The following is a 14,871-nucleotide window of genomic DNA, read 5'->3' on the forward strand; positions in this document are numbered from 1 at the left end:
GCTGCAGCAGAGCTATGGGCGTTTCAGGCAGCTGGGGGTTTGTTTTCCCGGACTTGCAGCTGCGCCGTGTCTGCTCCTAGGTTGCACTGGCCTTTTGTGCTTGGTGGGCAGGGCCTCCCTACTGGATCTGAGCCTCCCTGGGGCTGCGGTGGGCCTGTGGGTTTTCCTGCTGGTCCAGAGAGCAATCACAGGGGGCTCAGGGATGCTGTCACCTGTTTCCACAGTCTCACTGAGGCGCACGCCCTCTCAGGGCTGCGGTGGTGCTATGAGTGCTTCAGCTGGGAGAGCAGTCGCTCGTGGGTACTGGGCTTTCTGGGGGCCACAAAGTTCTCACCCATCTCCCTCTCCCCTGGGGCAGTCCATTCACCAATGTATAGCAGCGTGGGTCTCTTCAGCATCCTGAGGTGCTGTGTAAGTATCCTCCATTGATCAGTGCATGCTCATTTAGTTGTAGTTCAAAGGGAGAGACAAAGGGAACTGCTCACTCTGCCATGTTGCTGACGTCACTTGTGATCTGGATGTTGGATTTTGTCAAATATTTTTCCTACCTCTGTTGAGATGATTGTATGAGTTTTGTCTTTTATTTTACTAATATGGTGGTGTAATATATTGATTTTTGAATGTTAAACCAACCTTGACTTCCTGGATAATCCCACTTGGTCATGGTATATAATTGTTTTTATGTGTTGCTGGATTTCATTTGCTAGTTTTTTGTTAAGGACTTTTGTAGCTATATATTTGTAAGGGATACTGGTCTGTAGTTTTCTTTTCTTGTGATATCTTTGTCTGATGTTGGTATTGGGATGATACTGGCTTCATAGAATGAGTTAGAAAGTGTTCCTTCCTCTTCCATTGTGTGGGATAGTTTGTGAAAGATTAGTATTAATTTATTAAATACTTGATAGAATTCACCACTGGAACCATCTGGACCTCGACTTTTCTTTATTTGAAGTTATTTAATTACTAATTCTTTTTACTTGTTATACATCTACAGCCGTGCATTGCTTAAGGACCAGGATACATCCTGAGAAACATGTCCTTAGGCTATTTCGTTGTTGTCCAAATATCGCAGAATGTGCACTTACACAGACCTTGATGGTATAGCTGACTATACATCTCAGTTGTATGGTACTAATTGTATGTGATCCCTGTCGTATATGTGGTCTGTTGTTGACTGAAACCTTGCTGTGTGGCACGTGACTATATTCAGATCTCCTGTTCCTTCTTGAGCCAGTTTTGGGACTTTTTGTCTCACTGGGAATTTTTCCATTTGATCTAGGTCATCTGATTCATTAGCATTCATTTGTTCATAGTACTCCCTTATCCTTTTTATTTTGGTAAGGTTGCTGTGTCCCTGCTTTCATTCCTGATTTTAGTAGTTTGAATCTCTCTTTTCTCTTGGTCAGTCTAAAGTTTTGTCAATGTTGATCTTTTCAAAGATCCAACTTCTGGTTTTGTTGATTATTCCTATTGGTTTTATATTCTCTATTTCATTTATTTCTGCTCTGGCCTTTATTATTTCCTTTATTCTGCCAGCCTTGGGGTTTAGTTTGTTCTTTTTTAGTGTCTTAAGGTTTGGGTATTGATCTGAGATCTTCTTTTCAAATATGGAATTTACAGCTGTACATTTTCTTCTAGAACCACTTTGTGCAGCCCACAATCTTTAGTGTGTTGTGTTTTTGTTTTCATTCATCTCAAAGTATTTTTCTAATTTCCCTTGTGATTTCTTCTTTGAACCATTGGATATTTTGAGAAGGTTTACTTTTAATATATTTCTGAATTTCCAAAATTTCATTTAGTTATTGATTTTTAATTTAATTCCATTGTGGTTTGAAAACATAGTTTCTATGACTTCAATCAGCCCTTTTAAATTTCTTGAGGCTTGTTTTATGACCTAACATATGGTGTCTCCTGGAGAATGTTCCACGTACACATAAGAATGTATATTCTGGGGCCGGCTCAGTGGCGCAGTGGTTAAGTTTGCACATTCCGCTTCTCGGCAGCCCGGGGTTCGCTGGTTCAGATCCCGGGAATGGACATGGCACCGCTTGGCAAAAGCCATGCTGTGGTAGGCGTCATACGTATAAAAAGTAGAGGAAGATGGGCATGGATGTTAACTTAGGGCCAGTTTTCCTCAGCAAAAAAAAGAGGGGGATTGGCAGTAGTTAGCTCAGGGCTCATCTTCCTAAGAAAAACAAACAAACAAACACAAAAGAATATATATTCTGCTGTTACAGGGTAGTGTGGACCACGTCTGTTAGGTCTGCTTGGTGTGTGATGTTGGTGGTTCTCTGACCTAGTTCTTCTATCCGTTATTGAGAGTGGGTATTGAAGTTTCCAAATATTATTGCCAAATTGTTTATTTCTCCCCTCATCTGTCATTTTTGCGTCATGTGTTTTGGGGATGCTGTTGTCAGGTGCTATGTGTTTGTGATACTGGAAATACGTATTTGGTCTTTGTCCTTGGTTCCTGGCACAGAGCTTCTAATGTAACACAATGAATTAGTATTTGGTTTTTGTCCCCAGTTCTTGAAATAGCTCCAGGTTCATAAGGTGAATGGAAGTCTTTTTTTCTTCTTACATGCCCCTTTCAACCAGCCCTGACTTTGTGTTAATGGAGTTACTTTTGGAGCCCTTAGGATGGGAAGGGGGCTGATTGCAAGAGGAACCTACTATGTAATTAGAGGGTTGGAACTTTCAGCCCCACCGTTCACCCGCTTCCCCCATGCCCAGGGAGGGGAGAGGCACTGGAGGTCGAGTTATCACTGATGGCCAATGATGCGATCAGTCATGCCTACGTAGTGGAACCTCCATAGCAGCCCTGACAGAAGGGCTTTGGAGAGCTTCTGGGTTGGGGAGCACTGGAGGGCTAGGAAGACAGCATGCTCTGGGCGTGGGAGCTCCACACCCTCCCTTATACTCGGCCTTCTGCATCTGTTCCATTGGGCTGTTCCTGAGTTATATGCTTTTATAATAAACTGGTGGTCTAGTAAGTAAACTGTTTTCCTGAGTTCTGTGAGCCATCCTAGCAAATTACTGAACCTGAGGATGGGGTTGAGGGAACCCTCACATATATGGCTGCTTGGTCAGAAGCGCGGGTAACAACCTGGACTTGTGATTAGCATCTGAAGTGGTGGCAGCAGTCTTGTGGGACTGAGCCCTTCCTGTGGGGTCAGCTCTAATTCCTGGCAGTTATTGTCAGAACTGCTGGGGGTAGAAAACCCACACATTTGGTGTCAGAAGTGTCGACAGTAGAAGTTTCTATTTAATGTTTATAATAGTTATTGTCATCTTGATGGATGGACCCTTTTGTCATTATAAAATCTTTCCAGTAAGAGTTTTTATCTGAGTCAGTTTTGTCTGATATAGTCACTCCTGTTCTCCCTTAACTACTGTTTGCATGATAAATCTTTCCATCCTTTTACTTTTAACCTATTTGTGCTTTTGACTCTAAACTATGTCACTTACGGATAGCATGTAGTTGGATTTTGTTTTAATCATTCTGTCACTTTCTGCCTTTTGATCAGAGGGCTTAGCCAATTTAAATTTAATGTAATATCTGATAAGGTAAAATTTATGTATGTCATTATGCTATTAGTTTTCTGTCTTTTTTTTCCCCTCTGTTACTTGGTTACTGCCTTCTTTGTGTTAAATAGATGCTTTCTAATGTACCATTTTAACTCTCTTGTTTCTTTTCATATATATTTTTTAGTTATTTTCTCAGTGGTTGTTCTAGGGAGTTCCAGTAACATCTAAATGAAAACAATCTAGTTTGGATTAATACCAACTAATTTCAGTTGCATACAAAAACTTTGCTCCTGGAGTTCTGTTTACCTCCATCTTTATCCTGTTTTCACAAATTACGTCTTTATATGTTGTGTGTCCATCAATATAGATTTATATTTATTGCTCTCTGTAGCTGTCTAATTTTAACTCAGGTAGGAGAAGAAAGGAGTTTTAAGCAGAATGCATTTCTGTTGTCTTTTATTTACTGATGCAGTTATCTTAAGCTTTTACAGTGCTTTTAGTTCATCGTATGTGTTTGAGTTAAGGTCTGTAGCATACTTTTATTTCAGCTTAAAGGCTCTTTGGCATTTCTGGTGGGGTAGGTCTACTAGCAATGGATTCTCTCAGTTTTTGTTTACCTAGGAATTTAATTTCTCCTTCATTTTTGAAGCATAGTTTTGCTGGAAACAGAATTCTTGGTTGACATTCTTTTTCTGCATAGTGGGAAACGTCATCCTCCTGCCTTCTGGCCTCTGAGGAATGAGAGGTCAGTTGTTAACATTACTGAGGGTCACATTAGATGGATTGCTTTTCATACTGCTTTCAAGATTCTCTCTTTGTCCTTGGCCTTTGACAGAGATGTCTAGGTGTGGATTTCTTTGGTTTATTATTTTTGGAGTTTGTTGAGCTTCTTGGATGTGTAGATTAATGTTTTTCATCCTCAGGAAGTTTCAGCCATTATTTCCTCAGATATTCTTTTTTCCCTTTTATTTCTCTCCTCTCTTTCTGGAACTCCTGATATATGTAAATTGGTACACTTCATGGTACCCCACAGATCTTTGAGGCTCTGTTCTTTTTTTATTTCCATTCTTTTTCTTTTTTACGTTCCTCAGACTGGATATTTTCACTTGGCCTGTCTTCAAGTTTGCTGATCTTTCTTCTGACTGCTCAAATCTGCTGTTGAACTTCTCTAGTGAATTTTTCATAACTTCTGTCTTTATTGGTATTATTTGGTGAGATATCGTTCTTATACTTTAATTTTTGAGAGATGGGGTTGTGTTTTAGTTCTTTGAGCATATTTATTACAGCTGAGTTAGGTCTTTTTCTCATAAGTCCATCTTCCTCAGGGATGGTTTGTACTGACTGCTTTTTTCCCCCACGTGTATGGCCTATTGATTTCAGTTTCTTTTCATGTCTTGTAATTTCTTTTTTGGTGAAACTTGGACATTTTATTTTTTTATTTTAATTCTTTTAGGGAAGATTAGCCCTGAGCTAACATCCACTGCCAGTCCTCCTCTTTTTGCTGAGGAAGACTGGCCCTGAGCTAATATCCATGCCCATCTTCCTCTACTTTATATGTGGGACGCCTGCCACAGCATGGCTTGACAAGTGGTGTGTAGGTCCGCACCCGGGATCCAAACCAAGGAACCCCAGGGTGCCAAAGCTGAACGTGCGGACTTAACTGCTGTGCCACCGGGCTGGCCTCTCTTTCATGGTGAAATTTGGACATTTTAAATAATGTAATGTGGCAACTGTGGATATCAGATTTCCTCCCCTTCCCAAGATTTGCTGTTTTTGCTATTTTCTGTTGTTGCTCTCTGTTAGTGACTTTGTTAGTTTGTTAGGACTGATGTAACAAAGTATCACAAACTGGGTAGCTTAAACAACAGAAATTTATTGCCTCACAGTTCTGGAGGCTAGACATCTAAAGTCAGGATGTCAGCGGGGTTGGCTCCTGCTGGGGGCTCTGCAGGAAGGGTCTTTTCCAGGCCTTTCTCCTTGATTTGGAGATGACTGTCTTACTGTTTATATGGCTTTCTCCTTGTGTGTGTGTTTGTCTCCAGATTTTCTCTTTATAAGGACACCAGTCAGATTGGATTAGAGCCCACCCTAATGACCTCATTTTAACCTGATTATATCTCTATAAAGAGCCTGTCTTCAAATAAGGTCACATTCTGAGGTACTGGGGGTGTTAGGACTTCCACATAGGAATGGGGGGCGGGGGGGGGCACAATTTAACCCGTAACAGTGACTTTCCTAGACTAATATTGTGAAGTTCAGGTCAGCAATGTCCTGACCTGAGCCGGTAAGCCTCCCAGCTTTGGCCACAGGGCTCTGGGTGGGTTTTGGGGCTCCAGTAGTTGACAGCTCTGCCTTAGTCTTTACTTCCCACTTGCACAGAACTTCTGGGTCAACCAGCAGTGAGAGATTAGGGCCTTCTTGTGTCTTTCCTGGGCAGGCACATGGCCATCTAGATCCCCAGACATGTTGGAGCTTTTTAAAACCCCTATGGGCATCTCATTCTTCAGCATTTCCTTTTATTTTATTTTTTTGCTGGGAATGATTCACTCTGAGCTAACATCTGTTGCCAATCTTCCTCTTTTTTTTTTTTTCTCCCCAAGGGCCCAGTACATAGTTGTATATTCTGGTTGTAAGTCCTAGTTCTTCTATGTGAGCTGCCGCCACAGCATGGCTACTGACAGATGAGTGGAGGTTCTGTGCCCGAGAACCAGATCCTGCTGCTGAAGTGGAGCACACTGAACCTTAACCACTAGGCCATCAGGGCCAGCTCTCCTTTCACAGTTTTTGACTTGTCAACTGGTATCCCAGCCTCAGGCAACTGTGATATGAAACAGTTGCCACTGATTATTTTTGACCAGTTTCCTGGGGAATTGGGTTGTTTTCAACTGAGTGAACTTGCAGTTGGGTCAAATACAGACAAGTCCTGCCACAGAGCTTTTCTAAAGAGCTGCCAAACAGGCCGGATCGTGACGGTTCTGTGGCTCAGGTGTTGGGGCCATTCTGCCTTCTTCAGTGGCTGTGAAGCTGCTGGTTCTGAAGGCTGCCACGGAGCTGGGAAGAGGAGATGGGAATGGGTCTCCTAATGCCACAAAGCTCGTGCTTAGCAAGGTTCTGTTGTTTTTCTTGAATAAATGCTCCTCAGGTTATAGTCTTTGTTTAATTTCCAGAATTCTGAAAAAGTTGATTTTGACAGTTATTGTCAGTGTTCTTGTTTCTTTGGAGGTCCTTATTCTGCCGCTCCAGCAGTGCTTCAAGATGCGTTTAAAATTTTTTTCCAGTCTTCTTGGACTTACATTATTATAAAATATGGTAAAATACCCATGGCACTGTTGACTTACATTCAAGTTTGCAGTGTCTTCTGTGCTTCATTGTTAAGTACAGGCCCCAGATCAGTGGCACACATACTCAGAGCAGACACAGCCTAGAAGGAGTGGCTCCTCCAGGAGCAGTCGCGTCATCAGCTTGATTTCTGCACGAGCTGGCTGTGGAGCGATGGTGTGCAGGGAGGCTTTCAGGCACTGGATGAGCCTTCCCTACACTGTCCCTGGTCTGCCCGACCCTTGGGATGGGTCGTTGCACTTGATGGTACCTGGGCTGTGTAGGTTTCATCCCCTGTCCTTCCTGACCTCTGATACGGGGTGGGGACGCATGAAGGCATGATGGTGGTTTTGGCGCTGGGCGCCGGCTGTGGCCAGGGCAGGCAGGGGTGTGTGGCTGCAGCAGCCTTTCTGGAAGATGATGGGGCTTTGCTTTGGTGCACCAGTTGATCTGAGTAGGCTCTGCTGTGACCCCTAGATTGGGGGGGGCGTCTCACCTGTCCTAGCTTGTAGGATCTATGACCCACTTGCCTGTGGATATTATTGTGGTAGAGTTTACAGAATTCAGGTGAGTTAAGATTGATTTGAGAAATTATGACATGTTGAGATCATTGGGAATTCTCCAGGGCTAGTAGAGTGAAGGTTGGGAATGCTTGGTTTCAAGGGAACTTCCAAAAGAGTCTCTGTTTAGTATTGTAGGCTTCGAGATAACAGCATCTTGCTTGATTGGTTGTTGAGTGACTAAACAATTGAGTCCATTTTTTATTCACTCTGAAAGTCTCTGTGCTTATTCTTACTTTAGCTTATGTTTGTGTTTGGCCCCATTGGGCAGGGGCCACCCAGTTTTCCCTCCGGCCAGCACGGACCGGGGCATGTTCCGTGCTCTTCCAGCCTTGGGTGGCTGTGTGTGTTGCAAAGCAGCCTGTGCTCCCTGCTAGACTGATATCTCAACTGGGTATGACAGGCCCTTCCCTGCCCTGTCCCAGCTGTCCTTTGCAGTCCCACCACCTGAGTGTGGCCTCCTCACGTGTGGCTATGCTCTGGGATACACACCTGTGGGGCAGTGTGCCCAGGCCACGCTGTCAGCCCTGTCACCGCCTCACTTTTGGTGCTGGGACCTGGCAGTCAGCTGCGCAGAGCCTCTTCTCTGTTGCAGGCACGTGGTCTTGTTGGTGACCAGCTGGCGGTCTTTGTCCTCACTCGTTCTGTTGTCCATCTTTCCTCCTGCCCTCAGTCCTTGATCTGTGGGGTCATTGTGTCTGTAGCCTTGTCCCTGGAGCCTTTCACGTCAGGGCCTCTGAGGAAGTGTCTGCTGTGACAGAGACTGCAGGTTGCTGGCAGCCTTGCTCAGGCAAGCCCGTGCTGATGTGCATTGTTGCTCCGCCCTCTCCCACACAGCCAGCAAGGTGATGCACACGGTGGTGGTGCTGCCCGCTGGAGACTCGTAGGACACAGGTTCTCACCATGTACCCTGGGGCTCTTCTAGAAAGCAAGGGATTTTTCCAGAAATTGCATCAAGAACAAGCCTGAGAAAGGAGGTTTCCCCACGTGGAGAAGGGCACATGGGAAGGGGCCATGTGGGCAGTGTCAGCTGGGCTTGGAAATCCCAGTTAATAGATTGTCTTGTACACATCAGGGGCCTTTCTGTGTCAGTTCTCCAGTTCTCTGACACCAGCTGAGTGTCTACAGCTCAGTCAGGTCCAACACTGTCTGTGTGCAGTTGGCTCAGGTCCCAGGCTCAGATGGTTAAAGGCCAATCCCACAGGACTGCCCCACACCAGATGCGAGCCACCAATGGGCTGCCCAGACTAGCCACACTCTGCTTGGCTGGCTACAAATTCAAGGATGCCCATGACCTCCCCATAGGTTTGATAATTTGCTACACCGGCTTCCAGAACTCAGGAGCAAGCATTATGTTTACTGGTTTATTAGAAAGGGTGCAAACAGACGGCCAGATGAAGAGGTACTTAAGCATGTGTTTGGTCTTTCTGGTGACCAGCCGCGTCCTGAAGCCGTCTGGGCACCCCACCCCGAGCCACCTGGTCAGCATAAACTCAGGTGTGGTCCTGACGGTTCATTTTAAATAACAAAAGATACTCTTATGGCTCAGGAAATCCTAAGGGTTTACAGGAGCTCTGTGCCAGGAACTGGACACAGTGACCAACTGTGTGTTCACGTCTCTTGAGAGGTTTTATTCACGCTTCTGAGTTACACAGTGTATGTGTGCGCACACATGTGTTCTGTGTTGTCCCTGTTTTAGACTCTGTCAGAGGAGCAAGTGGCTTCTCTGTCAGCTTGGGGTGTTAGAGCCTCACCGGAGTGGCTGGCTCTTCCTCCCAGAGCGTTGGCTCAAACCCCGCTGTTTCTGTCTCACGTTCTCGTGAAGGCTGGGCAGTGGCAACCACTCTTCCTCGTGGTGCTCGTGTGGCACCAGAGCCTGGGCTCTGGGGGGCAGCGTCCTCATTGTTTGCACTCCAGAGGGGAGGGCAAGTTGCCAAGGTGGGCCGGGTGGGCCCCGGTGCTGTGGGAGCTCTTGCGTGAGCTGCCGTCTGTGAGGCCACACACAAGGTGGCACCAATGCAGGGCGCCCAGATCGCGAATTGCTGTGGGAAGCGGAGGCTTGGGGCAGAGCACGCTTGCTGGTTAAAAAGGGGGCACACAGCCAGAGCAGGGGCCACGCCCTTTCACAGGCCTGGGGTTTCTGCTTGGCATTTGTTTACTTTTGCATTGTTTGGTTCACGGCCTTTGTGGGTTGGTTGGTTCACGGTTATTCTAGAATTTAGGCATTAGTGACTGTTTCTGGTTTTTTTTCCCCTTTACTTTTTTTTTTAGTTTACCTAGAGATAAGTTCACTTTTGGGTACAGTTCTGTGAGTTTTGACACATGCATACTTTTGTCATGTAACCAACAGCACAAGCAAGACAGAACATTTTCATGTTCTCCCCTCCTAGATTCTCTCGCGCTGCCCCTTTGTAGGCAGAACTCCCTCATCTGTATTCTCTGGTAGGCACTGAACCATCCCTGTAGGTTGGCCAGTTCCAGAAAGTCCTGTCGGTGGTGTTACATTTGAATCAGGATCTGACCCCGTGCGATGCCTGTGGGATTCACCGGTGTTGGTGCCGCGTTGACGGTGCTGAGTGGTGCCTGCCGCAGGGCTCTGTGGAGGTCCTCCCTGCTTGCCTGAGGGCCGTGGGGCGCGTCTCTATTTGCGGTGATGAGCAGTAGGCTGCTGTGAGGCTGTGTGGGTTCCTGGGCAGCCTTGCTGACCTTGCAGATGGGCTTGCGGGGCCTGTGGCAGGCGTTCCGTTCAACTAGGACTGCCTTTGCCCCTCTCAGGAGCCGTGTGACCGTGTCAGTGTGGGTCTGTCTCTGGACTCTGTTCTGTCCCCTTGATCTGTGTCTGTCCTTTCACCAGTGCCACACTGTCTTGATGACTAGAAGTCTTGAAATCAGATTGTGTGAACCTTCCTACTTTGTTCTTTTTCAAAAACACTGGTTATTCTAGCTCCTTTGCCTTCCCATGTAGATTTTAGAAACAGCATGTCAGTATCTACAAAAATTTCTACCGGGGTTTTGGTTGGAATTGTGTTAAACCTGTAGATACATTTAGGGAGAAGTGAGATCCTGACAGCATCGAGTCTTAATCTGCAAGCCCAGCATGTCCCTCCATCTGCTGAGGGCGCCTTGGATGTCTCATTGGTGCTGGGCCGTTGTTGGCACACAGATCCCACGCGTGTCGTGTTCATTTAGGCTAAAGTGTTTCCTGTGTTTTGGTGCTGTTGTGAGTAGGACTTTAGTTTCCATTCTGACTGTCGATTGCTAGTATATAGAGATACAATTTATTATTTGTATATTGACCTTGTGTTCTGTGGCTTTGCTGAACTTAATTTATTAGTTCTAGTAGTTTTTTGTGGGTTTCTTTGGGATTTCTGTGTACAGGATCAGGTTGTCTAGTGGGAAGGTGGTTGGCCTGCTTCCTTTTCAGTCCAGCTGTCTGCCTTTTTTCTTGCCTTCCTGCTCTGACGGGGGCTCCAGCACAGAGTGGGGTAGCTGTCGGGGGAGTGGACACCCTTCTCTTGTTCCTGATCTCAGGGCCAGCAACCAATCCCTCCTCTGAGCAGGATGTCTGCTGTCAGTCTCTGTCGATGCCCTCTATCAGGTTGAGGAAGGGCTCTTCTCTTCCTGGTCTCTCGAGTGTTTTTATCATGAAAGGGTGTTGGGTTTTGTCAAATGCTCTTTCTGTGTCTATTGACATTATCATAATGTTTTTCTTCTTTAATTTGTTAATATAGTGAATTGTGTTTGTGATTGATTTATTTTTAAAAAATGCATTCCTGGGGTAAGTCCTACTTGGGCATGGTATCTATTCCTTTTTGTGTGTTAATGGTTTCAGTTTGCTGATACCTGGTTTAGGATTTTTACATCTGTGTTCATGGGAGATTATTAGTCTGTAGTTTTCTCGTATCGTCTTTGTCTGGTGTTAATATTGGGGTACGCCCAGCATCATTAAATGAGTTGGCACTTGTCCCTCCTCTTGAGATTTTTTGGAAGATTGTATGGAATTGGTGTCACTTCTTCCTTAAGTGTTTGATAGTTGTCACCAGTGAAGCCATCGCTCCTGGAGTTTTCTTTGTGGGAAAGTTTTTAACTATAAATTCAATTTCTTGAATAGAATGGAGCAGTTTCAGTAGTTTGTGTTTTTCAAGGCCTTGGTCCATTTTATCTAAATTGTTGGATTTATGGGTGTTGGGCTGCCTTTGGTGCTCACTCGTGGTCTTTGGCTGGCTGCTGAGCACTGGCCACCTGGGCTTCTCCCTCTGCCTGTGCAATCTGAGCTGCAGTCCCCATGCTCCCGTCAGGTTAACCGTTAGTGACGTGTGGCTGAGGCCACTTGGTGCAAGGAATTGTGGTGTGGGCCTTCACCAGAGGCTGTTGAATGTCTTTGGGCTTCCGGGTGTGTGTTCTCCAGCCGTGTGTGTCGGCCTCAGCCCTGTGAGGGAGGCTCCTGGAGCTTGCGGGGCACGCGGGTGCACTCCACATGCTCAGCCTGCCTGCAGGTCCGCAGCCTGGGTGCTGCCTGCTGGTGAGAGAGTGGGTCCTCGTGCGCTGAGGGAGAGCCAGGCGCTGCTGACGGCTCGGCTGCCTGGCAGCCATTGAGGACGGGACCAGGCCCTGACGTCCTGGTGAATAACTCTCTGGAAACTGACCCACACTGATGTGGGCACTTGAGAGTGGAGGCGTCTTGTGGGGACCTGATGGAAGACAATAGCCAAACGATAGCAAGAGGACTTCCTGCTCATCAGAATCAGCAGTCTTCTTCAGGAACAGAGCCTTTCCATCCTTGACTGTCACGAGAGTCTGCCTCACTGCTGAAGCAGGTGGAGAGAGTAGAACCCCCACCTCCCGCTGAGAGCAGCAGTGTCATAAGTGTTCTTGTAAGAAGAGGGGCGGGGGATAGAGAGGACGCCTGGTGGAGATGGGAGTGATGCTGCCATAGGCCAAGGAGAGCTTGGGCCTAGCTGGAAGAGTCAAGGGACGATCCTCTTCAAGAGGCTTCAGAGGGAGCAGGGCCCTGCTGACACCTTGATTTTGGACTTACAGCCTCCAGAATTGTGAGAAAGTAAATCTTGTTTTAAGCTACCCAGTTTGTGGTACTTTGTTATGGCGGCCCCAGGAGACTAAGGCTGTCCCTGCGGGGGAGGGGGCTGTGCTCCTGAGTGGGCCGGGCAGTACCCTGCGTTCACCAGGGCCCGGCTGGGCTCAGAGCCACCTCCTGGGCTGGTGGAGCCCTGCAGAGCTCTCTTTTTCCCCTGACTGGTTAAGTGGTTTCCTGTAAACCTTTCATAACTTTTCTGTTCTTTGGTCACAGTGATTGGTTTCAGAGCCAGGACGACTTTGTGTTTGAAAATAGAGCCGGGCCAGGCCCTTGGCAGCCTCCTGGGCTGGTCTGTGCTATGGCGCTTCGGCCTCCAGGGAGCTTGGCCTTTAGGAGGGCAGCGTTTGTGTCTGGCTTACCTCCTCTCTGCTCTCATCTCACTTATGACGACCTTCACGTTCTTCTCCTAAGGTTGTTTATCTTTAGATTTCTAACTGTCTGATCAGACTCAGATTCAGGCAAGCCTGCCAGGCCTGGCCGGCCATGCAGCCTGGGTCCTCACGGCACCCGTCTCTCCCACCCCGTCGCGCAGCGTACTCTCTAGCCTCGAGTAGTGCCGTTCTCACTCTGTCTCGGGGCAGCTGGACAGGGGCTGTGGGGGTGGCGTGCTCCATGAGGTAGTGAAGAGGACAGGAAGCCTCTGGGGGCAGCAGCACGGGGAGCAGCTGTGCGAGGCCGGCAGGCTTGGCCCAGCATTCAGGGGCGGCTACTTTGTTTTGTAGTATTTTAACCACATCAGTATCGAGGACTCACGGGTCTACGAGCTGACCAGCAAGGCCGGACTGTTGTCTCCCTATCAGATCCTCCACGAGTGCCTTAAAAGGTAGGGCGAGGTGTTTCCCCCTAAGTCAGGTTGCGGGGGCTTCCCTCGGGCGCCAGCACCCTCACTGGCTGTTTATCCTGGTTCACGACGGGATGCTGAGTCCGAGCCATTGCCAGCGCTCCCCGCACGCACAGAAGCCCCTCATGCCTGGCGACCATCAGGGCCCCGTGGGGTTGGATTGGGTGTGCTAGGAGGATCTCTTCGGCTGAGAAGTGGTTCAAGGAAAAGGCTTGGCTTGTCTTCAGAGAAAGGGCTTTCCAGAAGCAGTCATTTCCTCCTCAGCTGATATCACCTGTTGTCTTTGTTTTCTCTTAAAGAAACCATGGAATGGGTGACACATCCATCAAGTTTGAAGTGGTTCCTGGTAAAAACCAGAAGAGCGAATATGTCATGGCGTGCGGCAAGCACACAGTGCGCGGCTGGTGTAAGGGCCCCCTCCTCTCCTCCCGCTACCCACCACGCTTTTAGACGGCCACTGGGGGTGTCGCCTGCCGGCTTGCTGCCTATGGCCTCTCCCAGAGCCTCGAGCCTTTGTGGCTTCGTCCCTGGCCGCTGCCCTGGCATCACTTCCAAGCTGCACTGTGTCCACCAGCACCTCACGGCCACATCTGCAACAGTCAGCCTGAGGCGCGACTGTGGCATCCGTCTGTGCGATCTCTGTCCTCCTCCCTCTCCCTGGCTGGGGCTGGTCATTTTGGCTGGGCCATGTGTTCCCCTCCTGCCACCACTGCCGCCGTCTAGCCCTTGGGCCCTGTGGTGGGAGGAGGGGTGTCCCAGTAAAGGGCAGCAGGGCTCTACCGTGCCGTGCTCTGCACCGTGTGTTGAGTGCGCCTGCCCCTCTGTTCTGGTCTGGGTGTGCTACCTGTATCCTCTACCTAACTTGGTTTTTGAAATAGCCACTTTTAAAAATATTTTTTTTTTATTTTATACTTATATTTATTTTAAAAGAAAACTTTTTGTAACTGCAGTAAATAACAAAGCCAGTGCTATGTAAATGAGAAGGCAGTGCATATGTGGGCCTTGGGAAAACTGCAGGACCACATTCAGACCCAGGGGTACCCTGCACCCCATTCCCTGCTGAGACGCACTCCTGAGCAGGTGGGCAGGGCGTGGGACAAAGGAGGGATCCTGGCGCTGTGATCCCCTCGTCCAGCCTGAGAGGCCCTGTCTGGAAGCCTGGCCAGTCTTGGCCCCCCTGGCCAGAGGTATCTCCTGGCACTTGCCATTCTCCTGACCCACTCTGCGCCCTGGCCCTGCCTTCCCTCTGCCAGAAACCTCCTCCAGAGCACACACATCCTCTGGATTCTCCTCCTCCAGGCCTTCTGGTAGAGCCCCTCCCCTCTGCCCTCCCCCCAGGAGCCCCAGGCCACGTGCTTTGTGATGCCTCGTTTCTTCTTGTCTGTGTGTCTAGAAATGTGGGGTTGTGGCAGGAGGGAGGCCTCTTAAGCTATGTGACCTTGGGCTTGTCCTGACCTCCCAGAGCCTTTCGTGGGCTACTCTGCACAGCAGGCTAGGGGTAGGTCCTGGCATTGGTCACGAGATGCCCA

The 14,871-nt window shown here is 48.0% G+C and overlaps 1 protein-coding gene across 4 annotated transcripts in view; it reads left to right on the top strand.

The window, feature by feature from the left end:
- The window catches only part of DGCR8 (DGCR8 microprocessor complex subunit), a 36,697-nt gene that overhangs the window by 17,064 nt on the left and 4,762 nt on the right, over positions 1–14,871 (top strand). For all 4 annotated transcript variants that reach the window (XR_011505514.1, XM_044775508.2, XM_070516707.1 and 1 more), the window contains 2 exons: positions 13,224–13,324; positions 13,642–13,748. Coding sequence is in view for 3 of the 4 variants with exons in the window: in XM_044775508.2 (XP_044631443.1) it covers positions 13,224–13,324; positions 13,642–13,748 (208 nt within the window). In the remaining variant the exon portion in view is untranslated. The remainder of the gene's footprint in view (positions 1–13,223; positions 13,325–13,641; positions 13,749–14,871) is intronic.

Source organism: Equus asinus, chromosome 8 (genome assembly GCF_041296235.1).
Source record: "Equus asinus isolate D_3611 breed Donkey chromosome 8, EquAss-T2T_v2, whole genome shotgun sequence".
NCBI lineage: Eukaryota > Metazoa > Chordata > Mammalia > Perissodactyla > Equidae > Equus > Equus asinus.